Source organism: Lynx rufus, unplaced genomic scaffold (genome assembly GCF_022079265.1).
Source record: "Lynx rufus isolate CCGP_SWC_20201006 ecotype Redwood Valley unplaced genomic scaffold, mLynRuf1.p SCAF_8, whole genome shotgun sequence".
NCBI classification, from domain to species: Eukaryota; Metazoa; Chordata; class Mammalia; order Carnivora; family Felidae; genus Lynx; species Lynx rufus.
In genome coordinates this window covers 23,558,480-23,582,181 of record NW_025814896.1, presented here as the reverse complement: position 1 = coordinate 23,582,181, position 23,702 = coordinate 23,558,480, and the positions used below count along the sequence as shown (strand labels likewise).

The 23,702-nt window shown below is 35.6% G+C and overlaps 1 protein-coding gene across 4 annotated transcripts in view; it reads right to left on the bottom strand.

Annotated features, from left to right (window-relative positions):
- RBM39 (RNA binding motif protein 39) overlaps positions 1 to 23,702 on the bottom strand; it is a 30,899-nt gene that overhangs the window by 3,136 nt on the left and 4,061 nt on the right. The window contains exons 4-14 of one of the 4 annotated variants that reach the window (XM_047068405.1): positions 20,184 to 20,378; positions 17,767 to 17,832; positions 17,617 to 17,670; positions 15,508 to 15,625; positions 14,000 to 14,152; positions 11,623 to 11,760; positions 10,452 to 10,517; positions 8,017 to 8,221; positions 6,903 to 6,980; positions 3,151 to 3,201; positions 523 to 604 (exon numbers count right to left, since the gene is read on the bottom strand). In XM_047068405.1, coding sequence (XP_046924361.1) covers positions 523 to 604; positions 3,151 to 3,201; positions 6,903 to 6,980; positions 8,017 to 8,221; positions 10,452 to 10,517; positions 11,623 to 11,760; positions 14,000 to 14,152; positions 15,508 to 15,625; positions 17,617 to 17,670; positions 17,767 to 17,832; positions 20,184 to 20,378 — 1,206 coding nt within the window. The remainder of the gene's footprint in view (positions 1 to 522; positions 605 to 3,150; positions 3,202 to 6,902; positions 6,981 to 8,016; positions 8,222 to 10,451; positions 10,518 to 11,622; positions 11,761 to 13,999; positions 14,153 to 15,507; positions 15,626 to 17,616; positions 17,671 to 17,766; positions 17,833 to 20,183; positions 20,379 to 23,702) is intronic. The other 3 variants (XM_047068406.1, XM_047068407.1, XM_047068408.1) reach the window with 3 other exon arrangements.

Below are 23,702 nucleotides of genomic sequence, written 5' to 3'. Positions count from 1 at the left end.
TGATCTTGCACTTTATGGTTTTGAGCCCCATGTCAGGCTCTGCGCCTACAGCAAGAAGCCTGCTTGGGATTCTCTTTCTCCTCTCTCTGCCCCTCTACTGTGTACGCACTGTTTGGTCTCTCAAAATAAAAACTTTTTTTAAAAGCTGAATACTAAACATTTCACAGTACAGCTGACCACCGAACAACATAGGTTTGAACTGCATGGGTCCACTTATACATGAATTTTTCTGAGAAAATACAATACAGTACTATAAATGTAGTTTCTCTTTCTTAGGCTTTTCTTTTCTTTAGCTTATTGTAAGAATGCACTATATAAGACTTATACAAAACATGTGTTATCAACATTGGGTTACTATAAGGCTTTTAGTCAACATTAGGCTGTTAGTAAACTTTTGGCAGATTCAGAAGTTACACCTGGATTTCGACTGTGCGGGCAGTTATCAGTGCCTTCTAATCCTTGCAACTGTTGAGTTGTCAATTGTATATACCATTTTCAACTTGACCAAAGTACATTACTTACGTTTGAGGGTTAAACATGTTAGAGAGTTGAAAACACTGTGTTGCAAGAGGCTGGACAGAGGCAGCTGCAGCTAAAGCTGAAGCTAAAAAAAAAAAACAAAACAAAACAAAAAAAAAAAAAGAGAGAGAGAGAAATAAATTAGTTTCTTGGAAAATGCATGAGAATATCCCTAATGAATAAAACAAAACCAAGAAACGCCAACTTTGAGACTAGGATAGTCAGTCACTTCACTAATTTACTTACTTAATAATACTATCAAAGTGTGGAACAGTACCCAATTTGAGTTGCCAGAATCGGGGGCAACCTAACATTTGAAATACCCAATCTTGAGTTGGAAAATTTTTTATTTTTAGAACGGAAACCTTAGGTGTAATCAAAATCCGTTCACTTAGATGAATATCCATAGAAACCAATCCAGAAAGGTAAAGGATAAAACAGATTGATTCTGTAGAACTGCTGGAGTTTATTCCCCAAGAAGCAGGGGATGATGAAAATGCAGCCTTTAAAATGCCAAATAAATCTATACCCTTTTGTATTCCTTAGGTTTCTGCCCATAATAGTTATATATTTCCTTTCAAATAAAACATTATAAAAGGATTGTTTAAAAATAAGAGGCACAAAACAATCCAACCATTTAAAATCTAATATCCCAGAAATATAAACCCTATTATTAAATCAAATGAGGGTTTTAGTAGGCTCCATTGCCCAATGTGGGGCTTAAACTCACAACCCTTAGCTCAAGGCCAGAGATCAAGAGTCGTACAACTTCACCAACTGAGCCACCCAGTCACCCCTCAAATGAGAATTTTTTAATTATTAGGTCTGTTATAGCACAATAAACACTAAAAGTAGCATATTATCTATAATATTCACTATTAAAAAAGAAAAACTACTGGACACTAATATCCAGGAAGAACATTTAAAACTCACACTGGTTTGAAGTTTCAAGTGAGCACTGTCAAGACAGGTGCCCCATTGCTTTTATGATATTCACAAACATTACCAGTAGCTGTTACAGAACTCACCGTAATCATTATATTTGACCAAATTTCATTCCAATATATAACAACAAACAAAGCTAAGGATAAAACAGCGCATTAGAAATTAGGGTAATTAAAACGAACAATCACCTGAGAAGTATGAGAAATTATTTCACTGAATAGAACTTAGGGCCATGCATGAAATGCATCATTAAGGATTATTATTTTTGATAATTACAAGTGCTCTTTGCTCCTTTATTACTTATTTTTCTTTCAAGAAGCTTCATATTAAAATAAATAAGCTAAAACAGCTCACAAATGTCAAACTCTATTCAGAAAAGTTACAGATGTAACCATGCTTATGTGACAATGAAGATAGAAATGAGGCCCACTGTGTACCTGTACCATAAACAAATGGAAGTACTCTTGGAAATAAACACTAGGTCATTTATAAAACTGAAGAGTACTTTGTTTTCCATTTTCTCAAATGAAGTATATTATGAATACTGAAAAATATTTAGAAAATATATGATAGAAACATTCCAGCTCAATCTAGATGAATGCAAACACAATGAATTCAGCATAGAAATCTAATAGAAAAATTCACTAGTTCTACTTTTTAAAATCTGTACACTCCTGAAACCAATATTGCACTGTATATTAAATAATATTTAAATTTAAAAATAGTTGGGGCGCCTGGGTGGCGCAGTCGGTTAAGCGTCCGACTTCAGCCAGGTCACGATCTCGCGGTCCGGGAGTTCGAGCCCCGCGTCAGGCTCTGGGCTGATGGCTCAGAGCCTGGAGCCTGTTTCCGATTCTGTGTCTCCCTCTCTCTCTGCCCCTCCCCCGTTCATGCTCTGTCTCTGTCTGTCCCAAAAATAAATAAACGTTGAAAAAAAAAAATTAAAAGAAAAATAAAATAAATAAATTTAAAAATAGTAATAAAATCTGTTAAAAAAAAAAGGTGAGTGCAAATGTCTCACTTGCTGGAAAAGAATTAAAATATACATTTAATTCCTATCAAGGAACATGGTAGACCTTTTTCCATAAAGAATCATTCTCCAAAATAACTCATAAATACAACCTATGAAAGATGGATACTGATTTTGCTCAGAAGTGAAATGCTCTAACAAATAGCAGAGATTTACTTGGTAATCGAAACAAGAAAAAATACCCTACTTTAGAAATAATTTCAACTCTTTGAAATATGCATGCAATTTAGTTCTGGATAATTGTCTCACTGCTTGGCACTATTAATATAAATCATTAACATTAGAGTCCTTGACCTTATGTTAAGTTCAGATTCCTTAAAGATTTGTGTACTGAAACAATAAATTCTGTTTTCCAACTTTTAATTATACAAAACTAGTAACAGGAACACAAAGATAAGCATATAAGGCTAAAAATAATTCTAAGCAGACTAAAGCAAAAAATACAGACATTTTCATTTTCTTTATCCATGGAATTGTAATGATTTGGATTAGCCCAACTGAAATACACATTAAACAGATGGGAATTTTATGTCATTCTCTAAAAACTGAATCCAAAATACAAAATGTAACAAATGATATATTAAATATAAACAAACAACTATGTCTGGCTACTACATTAACATCTATTTCAAAGACAAATAAAAAGCTCAACTCACCTTCAGTCTGTTGAGAAAGTCTTGTTTGCAAATCTATAACAAAAGAGAATTCTACAGCTCAGTGCAGGAACAATGAAGAGCCTCAACTAACAGGGTAAATGTCAGGAAAGTATTAATAAAAGAGGACTACAGTAGCAGGGTTTATCAAAATAAACTTATAGTAAAACCTGGCAGCCAAACCTCCTTCCCCATTCCTCATTGACAAGGCTTTGGGGCCTTTTTCTTTCCTCCTATGCTGGGAAACTTACTTATGCCTCTTTCTTCCTACTCCTACTACTCTACCAAATCTCCAATGAATTCCACTATACTACTCTTCATATGGGAATAATGGGAAATGGGGAAAGGGAAGCACACCAGTCAGAAAATACATGAAAACCCTGATCTTGAGAATTCAATTCCAAGTACTTGGGATATTTAGCCCAGAAGGTGACAGTTTAATTATGTCTGGTTTTCTGGCTTAGTCTGCAAACTTAATGAAGCAGGAATAAATTCTAACCAAGTTTACTATCACCTATGAAATACAAGACAAATTTAATCATCTAGTCACTATTAAAAATAAACAGAACGGGGATTTTTACCAGTGTATTTTCTCATATAATCATTAAATTCTCCATTGGAAGGCAAGTTGTTAGAAAGCTGCTAGACAGTAAATCTAATCTAATGCCAAAGAAAATGGCATTGTGTTGTAAAGCTATCTTGAAGCTTAAAAGTTTTAATACACAACATAAGAACTGTTCAGATACAGCAACCTAATTTTCATTAACATGTGATTCAATTGCAACACTTCATCTGGGTTTCTTGCTGAGTACGGAAAAACTTAAAAATGGACAAAAATGGGTGGGGGGGGGTTGGGAGGCTCAGTCGGTTAAGCATCCGACTTTTGGATTCAGCTCAGATCATGATCCTGTGGTTTCAGGAGTTCAAGCCCCCAATTAGCCTCTGAACTGGCAGCTTGGGATTCTCTCTCTATGCCCCTCCCCACTCGCACTCTCTCTCAAAATAGGGGGAAAAATGGGCAAAAATGGGGGGGGGGTCTAGCTGGCTCCATCAGTGGAGTGGGTGACTCTTGAACTCAGGGTTGAGTTTGTGGCCCACACTGGGTATAATGATTACTTAGAAGTAAAAATTTAAAAAGCTGGGGCGGGGGGGGGGGGGGCGATAAGAAAGAATCTGCAGCCCAAGTTATACTGGGATCTTAAAAATACCTGGGTCCTAGGTGCTCAAAATTGGGACCTCAAGGAGTTTAAGTATCTGGTTTATACTGAAGGAACTTGAAGACATGACCATAGGAACAGTGTCAAACAAAACACACAATGTCTTTTATCCCCCCAAAATGGGAAAAAATATGTAATCACAAATCCATGCTATGGGGTCCCTGGCTGCTCTGTCAGAAGACCATGTAACTCTTGATCTCTGAGACGTGAGTTCAAGGCCCACGTTGGGTATAGAGATTACTTAAGTATTTGAAAAAGAGGGGAGCCTGGGTGGCTCAGTTGGTTGAGTATCCGACTTCAGCTCAGGTAATGATCTCCCAGTTCATGAGTCTGACCCTGCACAGGCCTTTGTGCTGACAGCTCAGAGCCTGGAGGCTGCTTAGGATTCTATCTCTGCCTCTCTCTCAAAAATAAGCAAAGGTTAAAAGATAAATACATACATACACACACATACACAAAGAAGCCCATGCTATTTTAAGTGTATGTAAATCCCTATCAATATGTCAAAAATCACTTTTAAGATCATTTGTGATAAGTTAGTAAACAAGGCATGGGTTTCATAAAGTTAAGGATTCCCATCTTAGAAACAACTAATTGTTAAACTTTCAAATAAGATCCTGGATAGAGTGCTGACTCACCCTTGGTTTCAAAGAGCAGTCTAAAGAGCTTAGGGGAAAGGGCTTTAGACACATTAACACTCAGCAATTTATTTCATTTCAACAAGAAATGTGTAAGGTTTTAATGATGACTATCTGGAGAAAAATACCAAGTTATGTAAACATTTACCTAAAACTTGAGTGTTAATTACTAATTTGGTAGCAATAGCATTTTATATGTAAAGACAGAATCAAACTTGATAATCATCTCAATCAACAAAAAGGGGGAGGGTAACAAATACAGCTAAGTGGCTTTTTTAACCAATCCATATGGACATTTATAGTTTTAATTGATCACAATCAGCCCACCTTAATATAAATCGCACAGTAAGTGTGCTCATAATTCCATGTATCGAGAAATAATGGCAAGGAATAGCAATGATGTCTAACTTTTGAAAATCTTCAATTAGGTTACAATATTATTTATGAAGAACATAGAATCAACATATTTGATACTGCATCCAGGTTATTAAGTAAGAATGTTTAGAAATGAATCATATGCATTAAATCCCGGAAGACAACGTATAAACCTTCACTAGCCTCTAATGAAACACTTAGAATATGGTAAACAATCAAGCATTTTCTAAATTATTAAAGAATGACCTGAACAATGAGAAGCAATATAAAAATAGTTTTCAGATTAAATAGTAATTTTCAAACCATAGACTGGGTTACATTTCTGGAAGGGATGGGTTCTCCTTTAATGTCTCTGATTACACCAAGTGGCATGCTAGGCCTCTTTCATCACTCAAGAAATTGTCTAATACTTGTTTATAAAGTCTAAACAACTTAGTGATCCCCGAGGGAGTTAACCAGTGACTCAAAATACAGAAATGCGTTAATGGTTATAATTTTTCTTCACGTAAGGACAACGTTGGTAGGGTTTTGTCAGAAATTTTACAGAGCACCTATCAGATTTCAAAATAAATAACAATCTGGCAGGAGATACACAAAAGACAGACTTTCTAAAGGTACTTAAACTTGTGGACATCTACTAAACAGGAAAACACTGAAAAATCCCTTCTCTCTTAATACCAAGTATAATAGAAAAGCAAAAATAACCCTCTCCTTTAATTAATGATCTTTTGATTTAAACGGAAATCATGAATCAACTACATGGCCTTTTAGAGTGTATTTAGATGCAGTACTGTGGTCTTACTCTTACCTCTTACTTCACAGGGGAGATCAAAGGACCAATTCATAATACAAAGTGCTATACTTTCTTAGGATATAAATTTGTTCTTTTTAGATGCCCTAAGATAGCAAGGTCTTCCAACACTTCAAAATTAAATGCTATCCTAGCTCATGGATTTGGGTTAGCATCAAGGTTTATAAAAGCAAATCTGAGGTACTTAAGCCATAAAGAAAGAAAAAGGAGGTTTCATAACCTGAACTCTTTGTCACATAACTGTAATAAAACCACTCTTCTTTTCTTGCCTTCTTCGGAAGCTATTACCCTAACTCATTATCTAAAAATTGTATGTACTTTTTAAAGGAAAGCAGTTTTCTTTGCACTCTTGATACTGAAATTATTTTACATACACCTTGATTTAAAGGCCTCTGATAGTTTTCTAAACTCAAACATTACAAAGAAACTTTTTTGAAACAATATAAACTTGCTGGTGTTCAAGAAAAGTCACATTTTAAAAAGTGTAATTTCTAGGCAATTTCAAACTAAAAATTGGTAGGTAGGGTACAAAAAAATGCCCTAACAGCCTGTTATGATTACTGAATAATTCTCTCCATTTCCTTGAAATTTATAGGCTAAAAGTACTTGATGAATTGAATTCTCAGTAAGTCCTTTTAAATGCGAAAATTTGGCAAATTTTCGAATTAGGTGAAAAAAACAATGATTTCAAATTAGAAAAGATTCAATTCCTACCTGCCACAGCACCAAATGCCAAAGAGCCACTCATTTGTAGAGCCTGCTGTGCTGCTGGTGGGATCTGCAAACCTGTACCTGTGTAAAAGAACAGATCTTGAAGTCTTTATGTTAAGGGAAGAAAAACACAGTTTTCCAGGTGCTCACTACTACCAAAATCACTTCACTAGAAGTATTTACAAGCAGGGGTAACTGGGTGGCTCAGTGGGTAAGTGACTGGACTCAATTCATGATCTCAAGGTTCTTGAGTTCAAGCCCTACATCTGGCTCCACACTGGCAGTGTGCAACCCTGCTTAGGATTCTTGCTCTCTCCTCTCTCTGTCCCTTCCCTGCTCATGCTTTTTTTGCTCCTTCAAAAGCAAAATTTGGAAGGGGTGGGGGGAAGCCTGGGTGGCTCAGTCGGTTAAGTGTCTAAGTTTGACTCAGGTCATGATCTCACAGCTTGGGAGTTCAAGCCCTGCACTGGGCTCTGTGCTGACAGCTCAGAGCCTGGAGCCTGCCTGATTATGTCTCCCTCTCTCTGTCTCAAAAATAAACCAACATTAAAAAATATTTTTAATTAAAAAAAAAAAGCATTTACAAGAAAAACATAGTATGATAGCTGCCACTACATTTATTAAGTATGAGGATATGATAATCATACGAAAGCAAAAGGATGGGGTGCCTGGGTGGCTCAGATGGTTGAACATCTGACTTCGGTTAGGTCATATCTCACAGCTTATGGGTTTGGGCCCTGTGTTGAGCTCTGTGCTGATAGCTCAGAGCCTGGAGCCTGCTTCTGATTCTGTGTCTCCCTCTCTCTCTCTGCCCTTCCCCTATGTGTACTCTCTCTCAAAAAAAAAAAAAAAAAAAAAAAAAAAAAAAAGCAGCAGCAAGCAAAAAAAAATCATATAATGTATGCTATGGTTCTCAAAAGGCACCACCATAAAGTATATTCCATTAGAAATTTTAAGGCAATAACTTCACCTATAAAACTATATACACCACTCAAGAATAGATAATAACCTTGACTCCAAAATAAGAAAAATATTTTTCCACTTATCAGTCTGTGTGGGTTACCTTTTTCATTACTATCCCAACAATAAATCATTCACAACACTAGGAAAAACTTACCCTCTGCGAGTCTTGCCATTAATTGGAGACGACCAGTTGTTCCCAAGTCAATTCCAGTCCTTTCCAGTTCATCACTGTCCAAAAATGAGCTAGCACTGGAAGCATCAGTACGTTCAGTAACATGACCAACTTTCATTGGCCTCCCTGCTAGCTCAAATCCATTAAGTTGTTCCAAAGCCTTCTTGGCACATTCTGAATCGGAAAACTGTATAATCGAGAGGGGGATTAAAAAGTCCTGTATGTAAGTTCGCATATATACCAAAGGTAAAGAAATGCTTATTAACTCTAGTATATTTAATAATCACACAACTGAATAGGCAATAAAGTATAAATTCCTAACTTTAAGTAACATAATCTATATGATCAAACCGCAAGCTCATGCAAATCAGTTTTGTTGACGTGATGGTTTCAACTCCAAGAAATTACCATGTAACGGCACCTACCCTTGGAAATAAGGAATCTTAGTAACAAAACGTGTGAAGTTATTTTTCAAACTTCAAATTTTAATGTGCCGAGATAAACATGGTACTATCTTCTCTTTATAAAAAGAACTATTTAGAAAAATTAAAACATCACTCAAATGTTATTTAAAAAAAAAAAATCCTGGGTCATTTTATTGCCAATAACATCATGAAAACTCTTAATTCCCAGGATGCAAACACAAACTGATTTGCACTCTGTATTTCACTTAATGGAAGAAAAATATACTCTCATGAATTCCATACCTTAATATTTTACCAGTATGTTGCAAAATAATTTTTTTTCTCTTTTATCAAGACAGGAAGAAATAATGGAGAGTCACAAAACAGAAAACATTTACCAATACACAGCACCATATAAATTTACGTAATCTAGCTTTGTACCAGATCTTAGTAAATGGCATATGTATAGTTGATAATTAAAAATTTTTTGAGGAGCACCTGGGTGGCTCAGTTGGTTAAGCATCAGACTTCAGCTGAGGTCAAGATATCATGGCTTGAAGTTTGAGCCCTGCATTGGGCTGTGTGTGGACAGCTCAGAGCCTGGAGCTGCCTCAGACTCTGTGTCTCCCTCTCTCTCTCTGCCCACCACCCCACAACTGACATTTGGTCTCTGTCTCAAATATAAACATTAAAACAAATTTTTTTAATAATAATAGGCCTGCCATGTTTTATCTGACATTTACTAAGATTTCTATGAAAATTGTGCCTGGCCACTAACTGAATATTCAAGCACCAAACCTATCACATAAAAAAAAATATTTTAGGGAACACATGATGAAATACTCAATTTAGTAGAAGTGACACATAAAATGTCTTGACCACACACAGAGGAAAATAACCACACTAATGTTGTTAGAAGCAAAATAAAAAATTAGTTTAAAAAAAGTGACTTGGGGCGCCTGGGTGGCTCGGTAGGTTAAGCGTCCAACTTCGGCTCAGGTCATGATCTCACGGTCCGTGAGTTTGAGCCCCGCGTCGGGCTCTGTGCTGACAGCTCAGAGCCTGGAGCCTGTTTCAGATTCTGTGTTTCCCCCCCTCTCTGCCCCTCCCCTGTTCATGCTCTGTCTCAAAAATAAATAAACGTTTAAAAAAAAAATTTAAGTGACTGAACAGCTAGAATTTATAAGTAAACTTTTCTCCTTTCACTAATACATATTGAGAAAGATAAAATTCCAATTACCAAAACTTTATCACTAAAAAACATTTAAATTTTACTGAAATTTGAACACAATACAATTATAATTTCTTGATTAGAATTCAGACCTATTTGTATTTAAAAAATTTTTTTCAGGGTGCCTGGGTGGCTCAGTCGGTTAAGCATCCAACCTCAGCTCCAGTCTTGATCTCACTCATAGTCCATGTGTTTGAGCCTTGCATCAGGATCTGTGCCTCCCTCTCTCTCTCTGCCCCTCCCCTGTGCTCAAGCTCTCTCTCTCTTTCAAAAACAAATAAACCTTAAAAAAACTTTTTTTCTTTTTTTTTTTTTGCAATAGCAGCTATGGTGCCAATTCACATTTGCTCTAGAAATAGTTTCCAGAACCTCCTGAAGATATATGATGATGTAATTGAATTACATTGGGAAATACAGAAGAGAATTTACTTTTAAAGGGGCCCCTCCATTCAATTATCCCAAGTGCCACATCAAAACTCTATTCTCATCAGGGAATGGGCTATGCTGGTTAACCACAAACCCTTATAATAAAACAATTCTGATCATGGTTTTGAGGTGATGACACACAAAAAGAATTTTAAGTAAAACAGAATTTCAAGAGACTTTCATTCAACTCACAAAAACACGTAATAAAACGTACTAAGAAACTGAACTCATAATGGAATCATAAACTTCAATGACACAGAGATTTAGCTATGGAAATTAATGACCATATACAGAATAGGAAACTGGCTAAACATCAACATTTGGTAAACATGATGTTAATCATGGTAATTGCTTACCGTAATAAAACCATATCCCTTAGATCGACCTGTTTCACTATCCATCATGAGTTGGATACTTTCAATCTAAAAATGAAAATCATAATTATTATTGAAGCAAAAAGGAGGAAACAAAAGCATTTTATTCCTTGAAACATGATTTTTTTAAAAAAATCTCATCTGGGGCGCCTGGGTGGCTCAGTCGGTTAAGTGTCTGACTTCAGCTCATATCATGATCTCGCAGTTTGTGGGTTCAAGTCCCGTGTCAGGCTTTATGCTGACAGCACAGAGCCGGGAGCTCATTTAGGATTCTGTGTCTCCCTCTCTGCCCCTCCCACACTCACGCTCTGTCTCTACTTCAAAACTAAACGAACGTTAAAAAAAATTCCTCTTTAATAAAAAAAACTCATCCAGGGGCGCATGGATGGCTCATTCAGTTAATCATTCGACTCTTGGTTTCAGCTCAGGTTATGACCTCACAGTTTCATGAGTTTGAGCCCATCAGGCTCTGCACTACTAGTGGAGAGCCTGCTTTGAGACTCACTCTCTCCTTCTCTGTCCCTCCCTCCCTCACTCTCTCAAATTAAATAAACTTAAAAAAAAAAAAAAAAAAAAAGTCCTCCCCACCCACGAACTGAGGGGCTCCTGGGTGGCTCAGTCTGTTGAACAACTATTGATTTTGCCTTAGGCCGTCATCCCAGGTCAAGGGACTGAGCCCTGTGTCAGGCTCAAAGCTGGGTGCGAAGCCTGCTTAAGATTTTCTCTCTCTCCCTGTTCTGTTTGTGCTCTCTCAGATTTAGGAAAGAAAAAAAAAACTTTTTTTTGAAAATACATCACAACCCCTCATTTCCACCAAAATATCTTCTAAAAGCCTAGAAACGTCCCAAACAAGAAGTTATGCACTGTGGAACAGGGGGGGAAAAAATATGATCTTATTCTTTTGCCTCAAAAACAAACCACTAAAAACCAAAGTTCCTTTGTAAACCTACAATCAGGTATTAGAAATAATTAACAATTTGCTTCCTTTCCACCATTATGCTAAAAACACCAAACATTAATTCTCAGTAACACCTCACATGATAAACTGCCCAAGATGCTGGAATAACTAAACTCAACACTGAATGTAGTTGATCACTGCACAACTGTGAATACATGAAAAGGCAATGAATTGTATGAAGATACTGGGACTTACCCTTCCAAAAGGCTCAAAGATCCCCCGAAGCATATCTTCAGTTATGTTAAAGTGTAACGAGCCCACATAAAGCCTCATAGGTCCAGCACTTCCCTTTTGTAGATTGTTTGCCATTGCTGCAGCTCTGTTTTTTTCTGCCTACAAGTTGGACAGGACAAAAATGCACATCACGCGGCACTAATTCAAATCATTTCAATCAAAGTAAAATCCCATTCACTTTAGATTTGCTTAATGACAAGTGACGTCAAAGGATAGTGATGACATCATGCTAAGGTGAGTCATACACAGAAGTATAAATATCGTATGATTCCACTTACATGCTACTGTGATTAACGGCGCAGAGTTCAAATTAATTTTAAGAATATGGTTTAAATGCCCGATTTCTAAACAAAAACTGTAATATTCAAGAAGTTTTAAAACAAGTTTTAAGCCCCTATACAAGACATATACAAACCAACTATATACTGTATTTCCTATGTAAGTTGAAATCAGTTCTAAAAGTACACTCTATCATCTAAATTAGATGCATGCTGACACCAAACGTGCTAAATGTGGGAAATAAGACTTTCCTAGAATTTAGGTAAATACATTCATTATTCATTAAAATTGATGCACTCTCAAAATCGCTATTACTCAAAGTACAGTACACCAACTGGCTGGCTGTCATAAAGAGCATTTGTCAATATAAAATCCAATCAAGCAAACCATTCAGTTTAGCTGTCATTTTTTCTAAAGGAAGTCTTTCTCAAAGGTAATGATTATCAATTTATATTCTAACACATGTTCCTTTTCTTATTAATAAACTGGGGCACCATGAGCAGTAAATATCCCAAAGGAAGCTTAAAAGTTAAATGAATTCAAAACCTCATTTAATTTGAGGATTCTCAGCCCTCTGTCTACATGCTATTAAGTTTGTCCTTCATTACGGGAAATCAAGGAATTACTTTTACCCATTTCCCAATAATTGCCTATTTTTTTAAACAGACATTCAAGTGATAAATACCCACTATCAAATTACTTCTAAAACATTAAATAGGATCTATTATTGCCTTTTAGATATGATGTAAGTGAATAACTTAGTTACATACAACTTATAAGCAGTGAAACTGGATGGAATTTCATGTCAGATCTGGCTCCAAGGCTGGTGCCTTTTTTACTTATTTTATAAATAAAATCATTGAAGTTGATGAAGTAACTATATTATTTGGGAGTTCCAGAGTATTAACTTCAGTGGTTCGAAAAGCAACCAACAGGACTTTTTTTTTTTAACACAACTTTTATATTGCTCAAAATATTTAATTTTTTTTCAGTGTTTATTTTTGAGAGACAGGGACAGAGAGTGAGCAGGGGAGGGGCAGAGAAAGAGGGAGACAGAATCTGAAGCAGACTCTACGTTCTGAGCTGTCAGCACAGAGCCCAACACAGGGCTCGAACTTAACTCACGAACCGTGAGATCATGACTTGAACAATCCAGATGCCCCTCAAAAATACTCTTTGAATTCTATATTCTCCATTAAAAAGAAAAAACTGAGCTATCAGTGACAGATATGTTTCTTAATAAAAATAAGTATGGATACAGAATCCTAAAAATACTTTCATAATAGAATGATACATACCAATTTTTTCACATTTTCTGTATTGCTAATGCTAATTTCATTTCCCAAATGCAATACTCATTCACTATAAAGTACCAGCAAAAAGGAACAGAAGACATTTTAACCAGAAGACTTTCTGAAAATTAGTTTGAAACATCTTACCTTCAAGAAATGCTAATAAATGATAGTTATTCAAACTACTCTTAACATTTTATAAAATCTTATACATTATACATCGTAAGATGCATTATAAAACAATAAAAATATTAAAATTTATTAGAAGTGTCAAAATCGCTCCATTTAAAAAAGCAGCGGTAAACATGCTCTTCAACGCTTCTATACTCAATGAATCACCACAAATCAAAAAAATTATAGACCATGGTCTCAAGTCTTTTTCATGAAATAGATATTCAAGACTTATATTAGAACAAGATGGGGGTGCCTGGATAGCTCAGTAAGTTAAGCATCTGACTCGGCTCAGGTCATGATTTCACGGTTTGTGAGTTCAAGCCCCACATTGGGCACTGTGCTGACAGAGCAGAGTCTGCTTGGGAATCTCTCTCTGCCCCTCTCTCAAAATTACATAAACAAAAAAACCACGAACAGAATATTGTTAAAATTATACTTTTATCAAAGTAACGAAGACAAAAAAGAAACAAACCTGTTCTGAAAACATCTAACTCAATAATTCATGATTATATAAGGTACTACAGCATAACATTAAGCAAGAGCAGGTTTCTTGTACTATCGCTAATCAAATTCCTAACCAAGAAAAAAATTACCTGTGATGCTTGTACTATGATTGGCACTCCTAAAACACGTTGGCCAGTTAATCCTATTGCTAGAGGCACCGAGCTAACATCAACAAACTCCACATATGCAATTCCTTTGGAACGTCTTGAATTTCTATCAGAAATCATTCTCACATCTCGAACCTAAAAAGAAAACAAACACTTAATACAAGGTTCTCTTTATGCAAGCATCCACTATAAACCATTATTTTTTATTTTACTGACAATGTGGTTTTTTTTTTTAATTTTCTTTTTTTTTTCAACATTTATTTATTTTTGGGACAGAGAGAGACAGAGCATGAACGGGGGAGGGGCAGAGAGAGAGGGAGACACAGAATCGGAAACAGGCTCCAGGCTCCGAGCCATCAGCCCAGAGCCTGACGCGGGGCTCGAACTCAAGGACCGCGAGATCGTGACCTGGCTGAAGTCGGACGCTTAACCGACTGCGCCACCCAGGCGCCCCGACAATGTGGTTTTATTTGCTTACTTTTAAATAATCTCTATGCCCAATGTGGGGCAAGAATTGATGACCCTGCAATTAAGTGTCATGTATCTTCTAGACTAAGTCAGCCAGGCACCCTCCCCTCTCCAACAATGGTTTAAAATAAGTAAAATTGTCAGTCCACTTCTACTTCTCATGAATGTGTGATAATGGTTATTAATTCCAATACTATTAACTTCCAAGTGAAGTAAAACAGAAATGCTGCGCAAAAAAATTCCCTAACTGAATTTCAAACAAATCAAAAGATTTGTTTAAATATTCTCTAGTTCAACCTAACATATTAACGTTATTATTAAAATGTTTTTTTGGGGCGCCTGGGTGGCTCAGTCGGTTAAGCATCCGACTTCGGCTCAGGTCCGTGGTCCGTGGGTTCTCATGGTCCGTGGGTTCGAGCCCCGCGTCGGGCTCTGTGCTGACAGCTTGGAGCCTGGAGCCTGTTTCGGATTCTGTGTCTCCCTCTTTCTCTGACCCTTCCCTGTTCATGCTGTCTCAAAAATAAATAAACGTTAAAAAAAAAATTGGGGGGCGCCTGGGTGGCACAGTTGGTTAAGCGTCCGACTTCGGCTCAGGTCGTGATCTCGCAGTCCGTCAGTTCAAGCCCCACGTCGGGTTCTGTGCTGACAGCTCGGAGCCTGGAGCCTGTTTCAGATTCTGTGTCTCCCTCTCTCTCTGGACTCTCCCCCGTTCGTGCTCTGTCTCAATAAATAAACGTTTAAAAAAAAAATTTTTTTTTAAATAAATGAATAAAACTTAAAAAAAATCTTCTTTTGTTGGGACACCTGGGTGGCTCAGTTGGTTGTGTCTGACTCTTGATTTTGGCTCAGGACATGATCCCAGGGTTGTGGGATCGAGCCTTGCATTGGAGATCAGAACTGAGTGTGCACCCTACGTAAGATTCTCTCTCCCTCACCAGTGCTCTCTAAAAAAATAAGAAGTAATAAAAATATTGTTTGCACTTCTCACATACTTGATCTCCCCAAATAAACTAAAAACTTACCTTTCCTACTGTAGAGAAAAACTCTTCCAAATCCCTTGGGCGAATTCTTGCTGCCAGCTGCATGCAGAAAACTGTCCTTGCATCTCTTTCCTCAGGAGTTAGATTATCAATAGGTTCCCTAACAGGAATAAAAATTAATTTTATAACTTACGCTCTTATTTTTATTTTAAAACTCATTTTCAATAAATAGAATAAACTTTAACAAAAGTAGTTTGTCACTATTCACAAAATGAATATTTCACTAAGATTTATACAAAACATCCAAAAAATAATTCACTGTGACTCAATTCCTTCAACAAGACGACAGTTACTAAATGTTTCTTCTGATAATACTTCACATGGTACCAGGACAAAAGTCCATTGGCCTGGCAATTTTACAAACAGCAATTTATACAGAATAATAAAAAAAACTATCAGAAGCCCGAGTTTAATAAGAGTCACTAAAAATAACTAACTACAAGTATCAGACTAGTGGAAGGAATGATTTCCCAAAACAAAATCATACAGTGAAATAGTCTGACAATCACAAATGCTGAACTCCAAGTTATGAGAACTATTTTATTCTGAAATTTTTTCCTGATTTTTTATTTAACAAACTGAGATAAATATATGGAATAACGAGCTGGTTGTTTATTAGATCAGTCTTGTAAGACTCTACAAATTTAGTATCCAAAAGAATGTTTCTTGACGGTTATAAAACACAGAAACAGCACCCATAAGCAAATCAAAAATGAAAAGCAGGAAATTATACAGACAAATTATCAGCAGTGGAATTCAACGTAATTATTTTTACATATAGCCTTGATAACTGACAGCACTTCTGATTATATGGAGGGAACTAAAGTGCCTGAGTTAAGTAAAAGAGCACAAGAGATGAAACTTAATTTCATGAATTTTGAGGAAGAAACACAAGCATCTATTAACATTATTTATTAGAAAACATCACTAAGGTTAAGGTTCAGGGGCGCCTGGGTGGCTCAGTCGGTTAAGCCTCGACTTCAGCTCAGGTCACGATCTCACGGTCCGTGAGTTCGAGCCCCGCGTCGTGTTCTGGGCTGATGGCTCAGAGCCTGGAGCCTGCTTCTGATTCTGTGTCTCCCACTCTCTCTGCCCCTCCCCCGTTCATGCTCTGTCTCAAAAATAAACGTTAAAAAAAAAATTTTTTTTTTTTAAAAAAGGTTAAGATTCTAAGTGAATCCTTAAAGACATAAGCACAAATATGCTCTTATCCGCATTCTAGGCATTCTCAGGAAGTACTTTTGAAGTATTCTACCTACAAAATTCTGGCACATTTCCTTGAGGAATCAGCTAATTTTAAACATATAAAACAGAGGTACAAAGCTAGACTGCATCCATAAAATGAGAACTAAAGGGGATTTTCTTAGGAAAGTAAATATTCAAGAGTGAAAAGCTCAGTGTTACAAAAAAGAGCTTTTAAAAATATTAAGGTTTTCATCAAATCTTAGGATTACAATATATCAAACAACAAATATAACAAATAATAACCTCTAAGTTAAAAGGTGCCCTTTAAGGGAAGCCAGAATATCAGTAAAGAATAATGCTGCCATATACCAAAGTGTTCCTTGAGCCAAAATAAATAGAAGGTGTGATAGGGAGGTCTTATATTTAAGAGAAAAATTAACTCAAAGATTCGAGAACATTAAGATTACTACTTAGAAACAAACCAACCTGGCTAAAACTTTGGAAATGGAAGTACTTTATCTCAGTAAAGACAGCCAAATGATAAAACTTGTGATAGTTACAACCACTTTCCCATGAAGCTACTTTAGTAAAATTTATTAATTCCAAAGATAAGCAAAGTCTATTTAAAATTTTCTATAGCTACCATTAAAAAAATTTACTTAAAAGTGATTTAAGAACACATGTAAGATCTACACATTAATTACTGCTCCATTCTTAGTAATACGAAATTAAAATGAAAACTTACAAATCCACACTGATTTAACAGTATCCCAGTACTACCCACAGAAGATATAGTACAAATACTGTCCAAATTACAAAATGTTAATTAATAGTAACATACACTGTAAAAGCTTTACAAAAGCTTAAAGTGCTAAAGAAAAAAAAAAAAATAGGGACAACAGCTACCTCACAGGGCTCTTGTCTTTTCTGAATGGACTTTTGCTTCGGGAGCGTCGTCTGCTGCAAAGTTAAAAAGTTTCAGAAATTACCCAAACAAGTACACCACATCAGTTCCTTGAAAAACAATTTAAACAATTCAGAAGTATGTTTAAAAACCTTAATTTGATGCTATGAGGCAACCCAATCTTTCCTCGGATGGCACTGTTAAATTTTGGTCCGGAGCTAAAAAGGAAACACAAAATTACACTAGTTACAGGGTTAGGGTCTTGCTAAGATCGCGTTCATGCGCTCTCCAGCAAGTTTAACATTGTTCAGGCTGATTCTTTTCCACCTCAATTATGAAGAGGAAATAGAGACTTTTTCTCTTAACTATCCCAGGCAAACTGCTCTTATAGTTATCCATCCTGGACCACTGAGAGGTGCCGAGACCAAAGGTTACAGCCTCAAGATTGTTAAGAATCTAAAAAATCTCACCCTCATTTTCAGTCTATAATTCTTTTTACACTATGAATACATTCCTGAGAAGAAAAAAAAAAAAAAGCAGAAGTGAAAATAAGTCACCCTGAACTTCCCTCACACCAGAATAACTGCAGTTAACAATTTGGTGTGTATTTTTGCAGATCCTTTCTCAGGAATACATTTGTATGCACGTACATATACAATATTCATACGCGTTTTCTTGTTTGAGGATGTTTAAAAACAAGGAACTAATTCTTTAACATCATGAAAACTTCTTTTCCATGTAACAGTTAAGTCTCAGAGATTGCATGAAAGAAGTTTATGTGTCATACTTTTCTTTGTGGCAAAATATTCCATAGTGAAGATGTGAAGAAAGTTCATTATTATTTCAAAAAATGTTTTATGAACTTGACATAATAAAAGCATGTTTTCGAAAATATTATAAAGGTAGATGTTATAAGACAATTTCATTCTGAATCTTAAAAAGGCCCAATAGTTTCTGGATCTTTTATTCTGAAAGACCAAACTAACTTAAAGGGACAGGTCAGATGTCCTTTAGTGCTCATCCTACTATCCTTTTCAGGAAGGGTAACAAAACAAAACAGTGGTATGTGATCCACATTTGGACTCGTTTTCATGGACTCTATGCATACCTGCAACATCCAAGCAGTTCCAAATAAAGTTATATGTTAAATGGGTCCTTTGCCATTCAGACTAATAACCAGAATTAAGAATATACATTTACTGGATAAATTAAAGATCACATGGAAACAAATGTGAGAACTAAATCACTTTGAAGTCAGACTAGGATTATACGCTGACTTCAAGTTTTCATTACTCTAGATAAACCATATTCAGAATTTATTAAAGTAATCCTCCATTTAATTCATTCTGGTAAAAATGAATATGGTAATTTTTGATAAATTGGACAAAAAAACAAAGCACTTTTTAATACAGCATCTGGAATTAAAGCAACATTGTGTCCTCTTTCAGCTCTTAAATTATTTATGAGATACGCAGCTAGGAAGAAAGTAGAAAACAAGGAGTTCAATCCTTTTTATTTTAAAGGTTAAAGACCCAGAATCAGGATCCAAAGTGTTACTAACTTTAATGGCTTCAAAAAATACTAAAACATTTCATGAATAGCAGTTAACGTGGGTGCTTTATTTTCATTCTCTTCTCAATTCAACTCATTAAATTTATCTGTCAGTTATTACCTCCTTCTTAAAAGATGAGAAAGCTCAAGCTTGGAGTGTTAACTTGCACAAGTGAAAGAGCCAAATGTCTTATTAAGGTCTGTTTGTCTTTGAATTCCATCTCCAACCATTCAAGAGTGTTAATTTTAAAATAACTCCCACAGTTTACAACAGTATGTTCATTAAGAGGAAAGAACATCTTAAAGCACTAAGAATTGCTAGCTAGAAGCAATCCTTAAGAGTTGTAGGTAGGTTCCTTCCAAACTTTATTAATATAGTTTTTAAAATGACCATAATAAAATATATTTCCAACTTGTTACATAACCACATTCAAATTTCCAGAGTGATTTCAAAGCATTTTTATTAGCGTCTTACTATTTTTAAAAACCTTAAATATAAATGTGATGAGCCCCAAGTTGATCATTATCAAGGAGCATACACCAAATTCACAAATGGTCTGTCATTTCAGCTGAAAACAGCCAGACAAGATTAACTAACTACATATTTAACTAATTACATTTATAACTTATCTATTTGAGCTTTAAAATTTTTAATTTATGTTCAGTAAAGAAAATTTGAATAGCTCACACACCTTTAAGCTTTCAAATATTTGGCACTACAATATCAAGTTTTTTAAGCACTGCAGTGCTTTGGTCTAGTTTACATGGCATACAGTTAAAATATTTTAGATGGAGTAACAGAAAATCTGTATGCTTAGTAATACAAATGTTATGTACTAGTCCACATGCTGTATTTCTACTTTGCTAGACTTTTCAATGCCAGTACCTCATCTAATGCTTTTTAACTAGTCGTAATGAGAAACAAAATTTTACAATGCAAATTTTCCAGGTTAAATTGTTTTATGTACACCCAGAGAATGACTCTAAAACCAAAATCACTGTAACTATGGTTACATACTAAGGACTTCTGTAGCGGCCTCTGAATCTGCGATCTCGACTTCTTGAGCGGCTTCGTCTCCTTTCTTTGCTTCTACTTCGCTTTCTTTCACGGCTTTTACTCTTTTTCCTTTCTCTATCTCTACTTCGTTTCCGTTCCTTACTTTTGCTTCTTTTACGTTCATGACTACGACTTCTGCTCTTGCTTTTTTTCCTCCTGAGAAGAAAAAAAATTACTATTATCTTGCTAGCTTAAGATTACTTCCTTTTATGGTCAGAAATCTTTTTAAAAATTTATCTTGCTATTTTTACTACTATGATACACAATCATACTTATGGAAAAATAATTCCTAGGTAAGGTAAATAGCACCCCACCTTTGCCTTCTTTCTACTACTCAGAATCAGCAGACAGTGACAATCATTTGAGAGAGCAGGGACTATTAATGATCTCTCTTGAGTCAGTTACAGCTTTAATAAGGAAATGATTTATTGGGAGGTAGAAGATCAAAACTCGAACTCTTAAAGTGTGACCAACATAACTGGCCAACAAAGAGATTTACTGTAATCTACAAGATACGGTAATAAAATCAAATTTACAATAGAATGTTAACACTGAAGAAACAGTGGGTCATACACAAAAATTTACATAAAAATAAACTTAATTTCCCTTACATGAGCCAAATTTGACCCAATTTACATGTATGAATACGAGTATTTTATACTCTCAAAGGGCCATTCAAGCATCAATATTTTGGTTTTCCTGGGAAAATTACAAGTAATGACAAAGGACGATAAAACTAATGCAATAAAATGCATTCTGATAAATCTAGACTTTAATGTGATCTTTCTCGGATTTTTTTAAAAAATATAATTTATTGTCAAATTGGTTTCCATACAACACCCAGTGCTCATCCCAACAAGTGCCCTCCTCCCTGTTTTTCGGATATTTTCTATTAAAAGTTATAATGAGTACACCAGAAAATGGGGAGGATGCCGTTTTACACAAGCCTGTGGGGTGCAATCAAAACAAGGATCAACACCTTTATCAGTCTTTATAAAATCTCAAACTCTGAAAGGTAAAAAAGCCAGTCAGTCATATCTGTCATTTCTGTATTCTTCACAGTATACCACCCATTCGTTTCATAATTAAATCTTACCATCTGTACCTCTGTGTCATCACCCAAATTTTAGAGGTGCCTTCAGATATTTCAATACAAACCGAAAGACATTTCAAAATAAACTTATTCCGCTAAAATGTCAATTTGTAGTGGCTAAAAGATCATTAAAACATTTTGACAACTCTACATCATTTGGAAAATTTAATTAAACTGTTTAGTCCTTATCAAAGCAAAGTTAGCACAAGAGCAATTGAAGTCTGCCTCAGAGAACCTGTAAGCAGGTCATCTTAGAGTGCATTGAAAATAGAAAATGAAGACACCCACCTTCTGGAATCTTGAAACCCACACTCCAATCACAAGGAGATGTAGAGCTTTCCAAGGAGGCAGAAACTTTGTCTAAAATTTCAAGATAATCCACCTGACTGTCAGAAATGTATATGCTAGGTAGCACATGACAGAAAATTAGGCTACACTCATTATTTATATAGAAGTCATCAAAGCAATGCCCAGAAGGGCAACAGATAACATTCCAACTCTGTTGCCTGAAACACCTGACCCTATGTCTTAGCCTTAAGAATTCTGTGAGATAGCTATAATCAGAAGTCCTACATATAATCCATCAGGGGACAAAGTAAAAAGTAACTCCATCCCCCACAAAAAGGACAAATAAAGTTTTGCTCTGCTCCTAGATGGCCCATAACAGAGAGGCAGCCAACCTCCCAATCTACCTTTTTTTTTAGGCCCAAAACTTCCTCTGCCAAAGGAAAGGACTGGTAAATTGGACAGCTAACTTCAACTAAAAGTCTTCCTAGAACTTTTTACAGATGAGTTCCCACCCACATCTGAAGGCAACCCCAGACAGGTAAAAAGACAACAACATACTAAGACATACAGAAGCACGATCCTCTTCATAAAAGCCCAGACAAAAATTTAAGAAAGCAGTATACTTCTCCATAACAAACTGCAGCTTGAAAGAACATTAAGTTAACTAAAGAAGGGTTATCATAATCCACACTAATAGTCAAATCCTGTTACAACTTAAAAGGGACTTTCCAAAGTCTTTAGTGGCAGTGGAATTTTGTACTGAACATCATTGAAGTAAATGGTCCACTGGGCTGGGCCTTTGGACTTTTTGGTTATATGGTCTCTGCTGTAAAGGTGTTTTGCTATAACTGGATTTGACCTCTTCCATGTAAGAAGATCTAAAATTTAAATGCAAAGTACTCTGGAAAATAAGAAAAAAAATAGAAAAGTCATTTATTCCAAAATTTATAGATAATCCACACACAGTAGCCAATATATTTCAACTGTGTCATTTTATTGTTATCCTTTGAGTAATTCCTAAAGAGCTTAACTGAATGGACACTGGTTCAGACTTTCCAAAAATGATTACACTAGTAATATTCCCACGAAGGCAAGCTCAGGCATACTTTGAGGTCTTGCCAAACTCAGGGGTATAGTTCTTCAGAAGGTAGGCTAATTGATAACCAGTTTGTGTTAAACTTAGTTCTTTTTACTACTACCAGAATACAACTGAGTGTACAGACTGAAAATCAGAATTATTTTTTAAAAGAAAACATTTACTAGTTATTAGTCAAGTCTCAATTTCTCAAAATGTGCATTTTCTTACTACCTTAAAATTGCATCCCAATACTCAATTGCTTTTAAGACAATGAAGTTTTAGGATGAAAAATGCAACACGGCACTTTCCTTTGATTAACAGAACTTACACATAACACTAAAGCACAGAACATTGTACTTGTTCTATATCTCATCTAACCTTACATATAAAAATTTTTTTCTAAATAACTTCCAAATTAATTTGAAAGATTAATTCCCTTTAGAAAAATGGGTGCAAAGTTTCTGATTGAACAAAAAAGCCATTTATTTAAGCAGCTTAAACTGAGACTGAGAAGTCTGACAGAAATAACTTCTACATTTAAAAAAAATACTAGATGGTAGTTGGGATATTTTAAGAAGACACTCCCTTAAATTGGCTATCCTATAGCCAATGAAAGAAAATTACCCATTCTTCTATTCAGTGTCAGAAAACTCTTTAGATAAAGGTCATAAACCATTAGTCATGGAGAGCTTAATGCTAAATGTCCTGGGTAAGCTTGGTAGCCTTAATGAGCTTAGATGCAGGATAAAAATAAGTATAAACTGCAGACTGAGTTAGAAGCAAGGAGTGACAGCTGAGAATGGTTGAACAAAGAAAGTCTGTGCCCTAAAGTGCATTGTTCTCATCCTACTGGCACTCAGGATGAGATCCTTACCCACACCTAGATTAGATAATTTAAATTTACATGGATACTCCTTCCTAGTTTTCATTATGAATTGAAGAACTGTGAATTAGAACCATTAATTAGGAAACTGACTTTAGTAAAAGGTCTAAAAGTAGGCAACATTAAACCACGCAAAGA